An 8,388-nucleotide genomic window follows, 5' to 3' on the forward strand; every position below is an offset into this window, starting at 1 on the left:
GTTACACCATACAAGCTATATTTGTGCTTTAAAGAATTGAATTTTAGTTGGCTATCTCAAAATACGTTTAGAGTGACTTAGTAAAACCTTGGTGGATGAAGATTCTTGTTCCAAAAACAGTCAAAGGCAAAAAACTTGTGCAGATGTTACATGCTTCAGTCTCAACATTTTGATAATGACATGTCTGTGCTTAGTGACTCAGAAATGTTGCTTGGAAAGGATACAACTAGCCTTATCTGTTTTAAAAGCCTGTAAACTTTAAGAGAACAGGTGCACATTTCTATATACGTGCTTAGTAATCAGTCAATTCTTGAAAACCAATTATCCTAACATTATATTTATTGTTTCAAGTCTCCAATTCAACAGTTATAGATTAGTGAGTCAAGATGGGATTCTAAGAGATATATCATTAATTTCCATCAGTAATAAATAAATATGCAGGTTATATATTGGTAAGGAATGCTATTAGGTCAACTTAAATGCCTCTATTTCCTGAAGCTGACATGTGTGATGTTCATATTCACTGGCTGTGAAAACAGTCTCTAGAGAAACCAAATAAAATAAAATTAAACTGTCATGCACTCTAGATAGTTACCTATGTTATTTAGGTCAATGTGACATCCTTGTCAATGTGACAATTAATGCAATTCAAAACTAGTAACAGTATGTAAGTGACCAGATGAGCATTAGTGACAGAAATACCAGATGGCAGCGCAAATGTATGCAAGACTAAGGAGAAACACAGGAAAGAGGTTGCAAAACTCTATATCTTCTCAGAATACATCAGAACTTTATGCATAGTTGTATGACACAAATGCCACTAATGACCAATTGGTCCTTCATCTAAGTTCTACAATTTAGAAAGGATTTAAAATAATAATTGGTACACCAATTAGTGTTGGCTGAAAACATATTTGAAAGGAAAGCTGCCCATTGGCTTAAAGAGAAATGCTCCTATTATATCTTAGGGTCCACTTCTGGGAGCTATACCAGTTGTTAAAGGCACTGAACACAAGTTATAGGCTTGAGCTAAAGGTGAGGTCCTATAATGATTGTTATGGCCTTTGCCTATTGTTATACGCCTAGCCAGAAGGTCTCTAATGCTATTAGAACATTCAACCCGCTGAGGGAAGAATGTTCATTTATTTATTTATTTTTAACATTTTACAGAGCGCGCTGTAACCCTGTGGGCATCCTGGCCCTAAGACACCAGAAAAAGCTGGCGGGTGAAGCTACAGAGCTGAGCCAGAAAATCATATTTTAGGGAACAGCCACGTCTTGACTTTCCTACAGAACATCATCAGGTCCTGTATTCTCCAAATTTCCAAAGGAAGACGATTCCAGAGGTGGGCAGCTGCCATGCTAAATGCTCTTTCCCCAGAGTTACTCTCTTTGTCCTAGGAATCCTGAATTAAAGGAGAAACAATTACACAGATATTTGAATGCTGGAGCAGAAGGAGTGTACCAACCATTAGAGAACCTAAGACATTCCATTGTCTTCAAAGGAACTCTTGACTTTCCAATGTTCTAATGCTATTTAAAGGAAGCAAAACAACAAAAATTGCCAGTGAGACTTCTCTAAAGACTAGGAGGAGTATGGACTCTCTTTTTTAATTGATAGCCTACTGAATCATTGAACTACAGCAAATGGAGGCAAGGAAGGAAGCGGGACAGGACAAAGTGTGTCCTATGAAGGTGTGAGTGAGGGATGGTCGTGGTGGGAATCAGCATTTCTCATACTGAGCTTGTACCACCAGGTAATACGTTTAGGGGACAGGGACTGAGAGGGTCTCAGCCTTCATCGACATAATGAGTACATACCATTGTATGCATTGCTATCCTCTCCAAATCAAGCTCATCAGCAACTGTCTAAGCTACTGAAAGAATTCCAATGGAATGGGAATGGGAATGTTTGCAAAGGGTGCAGATGTTTTGTTAGTACCACCAACCCAATTAGGGAAATACATCCATACATTAGGAAGAGTCAGTGCAGCCAATGCTCAACACGAGTTGAAATATTTTCTAATAATGTCCCGGATTTGCCCTGGAGCAGTTCAGGGACATCCCTAGGGATGTGAATACCTAAGGACTTCACAGTGGCACTGCTGCAATTTAGGGGATACTCCAACATATGGCCTGTGGTGGTGTCCGTCAACATGAACATTTCAGATGTATCCCAGTTGAATAGAAGCCCATGGAACCCACCTACTTTCATAATCTGCCTAATCACTGGGGATGGATTTACATGGTTTTTTTGGGTATACTGGAAGATGTCCTCTGTATATAGCAAGAATATTAATAAGCGGTTACCAATCTATAGCCCATACGGCAAATGAAATTCAAGAAGTACACAAGGCAAGGGCTCCACTGCCAGAGCACAGATGAGGGGCAAAAGTGTCAACCCTGTCTTATGCCGGTCCAATTGTTATCAAAACTGAATGTTGTCTAGTACTCCAGACTCTGATTGTGGGGCTGTTTAATAATGATCCTCAAGAATTGAACACCAAGTACCAGACGACCAAGCACCTCATGCATAAAGGGCCACTCCTTAGCACTGACCATCTTTTGCCATTCAAATGAACCACCATGGTGAGAAGATGTTGGTCGACATAGTGCGGTATAGACATTATTGTGCGATGATTAAAAGCAGTGGATCTTTGAGGTATAAAACTGGCTTCACCCAGCAGCACCAAAAATGGCATGAGTGCCTGTAAGATCTGAGCCACACTTTTTGTGAACATTTTGTTATCCATATTTAGAAGGGATAACAGCCTGTAAGGGGCACAGGAGATTGGGTCACTGCCAGGCTTGAAGCAAACAGTGATCATAGATCCAAGCATTACACCTCTTGTGCTCTTGATGCCAAAATATTCACAAGTTCCTTATAAAACTCAGCTGGAAGACTGCCATCCTTTAGGGTTTCACTGCTAGTGGGATCCTTGATGACAGCTTCTATGTCCACAGGAGTCAGTGGGGAGTTGAGGAGTTCTTGCAACTCTGCCTCAACCTAAATCAGGGTCATGGCGTCCGAATACATTGCAGTCTCAGTGGGGTGACAGTAGAATTTAGATGCATAGATTTCTTTATAATACTGAACAAACACATTTAGGACATCTGATGGAGCATTCAAGATATTATCAATGTTATCTTCTATACAGGGGTTGCGGGAATGATATGCAGCAGTTCTAATTACAGAGGTAAACTTTCTCCAGGGACTGTCTCCCTCACCAAATTTACAGGCAAGCTTCCCAAGGTATAGTACTTCTCGGCCAATCTCCTCACACCCTCATTCATCCGTTCCTGGGTCTTGGCCAGTCTGATTTTCAAAGCTTTTTAAGCTCTGTCTCCAGGTGATCGAGCTTAAGTGTAGAGATTTAAGGATGCCTGCTTCCCAAGAGTTGCCGAACTTATGGAACTTTAAAGGCCTCCCACAGAGTTTCGACTGCCAACATGGAATCTTCACTCAGTTGAAAATACTCTAGGATGGCAGCTTTACCATCGGAGCAGAACACTGGGTCTCAGTGCTCGTATTCTTTCAGGCATCAACCGTGGGGGTGAACGAGGATCCCCCAAGGTGAGCAGGACTGGTTAGAAATTGAAAAGAATCCTGGGCAGGATGTGGACTTCATGCACCTCAGGCAGGAGGGTTCAGGATGACAGTCGCATATCATATCCAGTAGGACATATCATAAAAACAGAAGAGTAGTTTAAGTTGAGAGCTCTGCATGTGTCGACTAGGCCATTCATGTGTAACACGTGCAGCACCATCGCTCCAGCCCTTACAGGGTGCCAACTAGAGTAAGACATTCTGTCCAGGTTTGGATGTAAGACCATATTGAAATTGCTTCACACTAGTATGGGCCAGTAGTGTATTTGATCATGATTATAAAAAAAAAATAGGGTCATCCAGAATCGAAGCATAGGCCTTGATCAGTCGGTCATGTGTAAAGCAGACCCACCACTGCCACCGGTCTACACTTTGTGTTAGCAATGAGCTTTGTATGGGCAAATTCTAGATATTTCCTGATTCATGTCACCACTCCACGCAAATAGGTTGGGTAGGGGAAGTAATGAAGGGAGCCCAAGCAGTATGTGAACGCAGAGCTATGAGATGGCAGGAAATTGGTCTCCTGGACCAGTGCAATGACATCCCTGTATTTGTCCGGGTATGCCATCAAATGTCAAGCTTTGCGATGGTATTCAATCCTCATATATTCCAACCAAAGCACAACACCATTGTGTTTGTTGGAGATGAATATAGTGATAATATTGACAAAGAATATATTTCACCTGAGGAAGGGTCAATCTGTGATGACCAATGTAGGGTGCCTGTAATGTCACTGCCAATAGTGTGTTTGAGAATAAAGCCACCCTAAATTACCCATACTCCACCATTTCCAACCTCGAACATTAGCAAACATCCCATTACAAAGGAGCAAAGAAAGAGAACCCTCAAAAGCATCAGTCATTGATGCCGAATAAGCGATCCTTGCAGGGGAGCATTGACCAGCCCTGGGAAATATCCATAGCAGTACCGGAAAGTATAAACCGCTCCCCCAATCACTGGCCCACCACCGTGATAAACCGATGATAGTAAAATGTTGGGCAAGCAGTATCTAAATTAGTCCAAGAACCACTTAGACAACAACAAACAACAAGCTGTGACAATAGCATATTGAGAGTTGGTAAAAGGAGACTGTACAGTAAGCAAACATGAAGTCAATGGATTTAATCACTGGCATTAAGATTTGAGTCACCATGTGGGTGACGTCCCCTAGAAGAGGCAGGATTGCCTATGGCCGATCAAGTGGCATCCTTGCATTTAAGATGAAGGTTGATGAACTTCATAGCAGCGTCAGGTTGAATAATGAATCAGTTTTACCATTGTGTTCCACACTCAGGTGGACTGGTAAACAGTACCTGGCTTCCCTTACACATAGTAGTTTTCTGACCTCTTGGATGGATCTTCTAGCCTCCTGAACCATGAGAGTAAACTCCATGTGAGAAGCAACTGGGGAATCAGCATAGTAGAGATCTCAGGTGTCCGTATTAAGCAAAATAACTCTGTTGTCCTGGGTGCAGTGCAGGGGCCAAGAGCAGTGTGCACGTTCCAGATGGAAAGCTGCAGGGAAGGATTTACGACCAAAGAGGAATTCTCCAAGATGATCCACAACAAGTTTATATTGAAAATATTGGTAGATTCAGTAATTCTCAGTATGCAGATATTTTTGTAGAATTTTTTGTGAAGGAAGTTGCTCACCTAGGTCTCATTTTTAGCTTTCACCATCTGGAGGGCTTGAGGCAAGCGGGCGAGCATGGTGGTTGTTTGCTTCTGCAAATTCTCCATGACCAATATCCTAGATTCAGCATGCATGATTCTGTAGTCTTGATTAGCCATTTTGTCCTGAAAGTTGTTTTTTATGTTGGTCCTGGTGTCAGTTTTTCTTTCAGTAGAATGAAGGTTCTTCCTCATTACTTGTAAAAGCACTGGAACATTCCCAGTAGCATTGTTGGAGGGGGTTTCTTGGGAGGGTGTTGTCAAAGGTCCTCCATGTTGTTTTTCCAAATACAGCGTAGACTGTCTGCAGTCCTCTTTGACCATGGTGCTGTGTTACTGGAGGAAATGGGTGACTGTGGGAAGCTAGGGGCTGCCCTCTGTGGACCTGAGGGGCCACCTGGTCTTTCTGCATCTCTAGAGTGTCTCCTTGTGCAGCTTCAACTGTGTGAAGTGCCACGGATTTGCACCTGTGGCACTTCACACAGTTGAAGCAGCACAAGGAGACACTCTAGAGATGCTGGTCCATTTAGTGCCCTGTGAGATACAGGAATGCAGAAAGACCAGGTGGCCCCTCAGTGCCACAGAGGGCAACCCCAAGCTTGCCACAGTCGCCCATTTAGAAGAGAAGCTAAAGCTGTTGGCTGATGGCCCTGCGTGGGTGTAGTGGCGTATACTCACCCAGATGTCATCATGATGATCCTGGGGGGCACCCTGCCACAGCAGGAACTCCAGGGCTAGAGATGAACAAGATGGGTTCAATGCAACCAGCTGGCCATCCCACTAGAAGTGGACCCGGTGGTGGCATAGTCTACGACAGCTCAGTCAGGAAAGTGCGGATGGTTGCTTACGGTGGCCAGGGGAGCATCTATTGAATTCGGGCGAGTAGAGCTTGCATTCTGAGCCGACATCTTGAGTCCCTCTTTCTGTCACCCCCTCTTATCACTTATAAATGTGATCCCTGTAAAAACTGATGTTTGAGTGTGGATGTTAATTTAACAGGTCACTAGTAATCAGGCCTTTTATGATTTTGGTTTGTTTCCATATTTTACCTGATGCTAGATGTTATTACTGTTTATTTCCTTTTGTGTCAGTATGCTTTTTATTTTTACCTTAATAACCTTAATGTTTATTTTATTGTTGTGAATCTCTGTTGTATTGTTTTATCCAATGCTGCATGTTATTAACTGCTGCTTCAATTTCAATTTAATGACCTCATTAGCTTATCCAGCATTTATGTATGAAATGTGTGCAAACACTCTGCAGCAATTTATTTTGCATTGAGAAACTATTTAGCTCAATAAATCTACCTGTTGAAAAAAGTGACAGTCTAAACACATAACATACATGCGCTAATGATTCCAGTGTTACTAAGATACATAGATTATGATTAACATGTTTGCATCACTAGCATAAACAACAACAAATGGCCGTAAAGAAAAGTCATAGACAGATTGGAGACACATGTGTTGGTAATCATATATAAGTTGTGGCCTTCTTCAGGACTTCAGGTGACCACTTTTAGTAGCTGCAAAGTAAGAACCTGGCCTTTCCCTTGTGGATCATTTGCCTCACACCATGCCGGATCTCTGCTGTTTTCACCCCATAAATTAAAGGATTTGCTACGGGTGGGAGGAGCAGGTAAGCACTAACCACAAGGATGTGAATATAAAGTGGAATACTAGTGTGGGATCTGTGCAGGCTTAGGGAGAACAGAATGGGGATGTAGAACAGGGACATCACACAGACATGGGCAACGCAAGTGTTGAAGGCCTTGAATCGGTCTTTGCGTGGAAGCCGCAGGATGGCCTTGAGTATCAAAATATAAGATACTGCTATTGTGGGAAGGTCTATTTCTCCAACCGCAAGGGTGATAGCTGCACCATACGTACTGTTGAAAGTGATGTCGACGCATGACAGCTTTACCACAGCTATGTGTTCGCAAAATGAATGCGGTATGTATCTGCTACAAAATGGCAGTCTTGCTGCAAGGGTCGTCAGTGGAACAACAATAATCACTGACCTTACCACGGAACCTATGCCTGTTTTTGCAACCAGTGAATTAGTTATGATGGTGGAGTATCTCAGAGGGTTGCACACTGCGACGTAGCGGTCGACTGCCATGGCTGTGAGGATTCCAGACTCCACTCCTGCAAAAGCATGCACGAAAAACAACTGAATGAAGCAGCCAATGAAACTGATTTCTCTGTCATTGAACCAGAAGGTTAAGAGCATTTTTGGAAGGATGGAAGATGACAAAAACAAATCAGAAGAGGAGAGCAAGGCAATTAATAGGAACATGGGTTTTTGAAGGCTCATCACTGATTTCACAACTAACAGAAGTGTGCAGTTTCCCAGAATCGTGATAATATAGATGGCTGTCAATGGGGCAGCAAAACCCATGTGGTACTCCTCCAGGCCAGGGATGCCATCCAGGATAAATATTGAAGGTGTGAATCCAGTGTCATTCACAAGCATCCTGATGAACTATGAAATGTTGTTTATGCCTGCAATGAAAACAATGCAATTCTCACATGAGTACATGGAATGTTATTCTTTTAGCACATAAAGAACTCCACATTTGTAGCAATCAATTTAATGAGATGCCTGAGAAATACACAGAGTCTGATTTAAAGTTTCTTGGAAAAATTAAGGGCCTGATTATGAGCTTGGCGGTGTGTGAGCGGGGCAGCATGCCACGGCCCCACTCCCGCACTGCCAAACTTGACTGCTGCCCACCCGCCAGGTTAGGAGTCTGTTTCTGGTCTGACGGGCAGTGCTTTGGCATTCCCCTGGTGGTGCATTTGAATAAAATAACAGCAAATGGGAACGCCAAAACCCTTTCCTGCATAACATGGACTGTATAGTGCAGGAAAGGGGGTGCATTCACATTGAGGGCACACAGTGTGCCCCCATGCATGCACCAAAGGGCCCAAAGGCAACAAGGGGTCTGGTAGGGTACCCTTTGTTTCCTCACAGCAAGAATTTATTAGCATGAACACCAACATAAAATACTGGTGGTGAGGAAAACTCAAAACATGCTAGGCCGGGCTGCTGTGGCCCTATCAAGCATCCTCAGGAGGGCCACACTGCCGCGGGGGATCACGGATCCA

The 8,388-nt window shown here is 43.1% G+C and overlaps 1 protein-coding gene across 1 annotated transcript; it reads right to left on the bottom strand.

Annotated features, from left to right (window-relative positions):
• Positions 1–6,796: 6,796 nt before the first annotated feature.
• LOC144774043 (olfactory receptor 52N2-like) lies at positions 6,797–7,753 on the bottom strand. Its single transcript, XM_078659078.1, has one exon. The coding sequence runs from the start codon at positions 7,751–7,753 to the stop codon at positions 6,797–6,799; it is 957 nt and encodes a 318-aa protein (XP_078515204.1).
• Positions 7,754–8,388: the final 635 nt, after the last annotated feature.

Source organism: Lissotriton helveticus, chromosome 8, assembly GCF_964261635.1.
Source record: "Lissotriton helveticus chromosome 8, aLisHel1.1, whole genome shotgun sequence".
NCBI lineage: Eukaryota > Metazoa > Chordata > Amphibia > Caudata > Salamandridae > Lissotriton > Lissotriton helveticus.

Excerpts from the sequence above, each read along its gene's own strand:
- LOC144774043 (XM_078659078.1), bottom strand. The coding sequence starts at position 7,753 with ATGCTTGTGAATGACACTGGATTCACACCTTCAATATTTATCCTGGAT.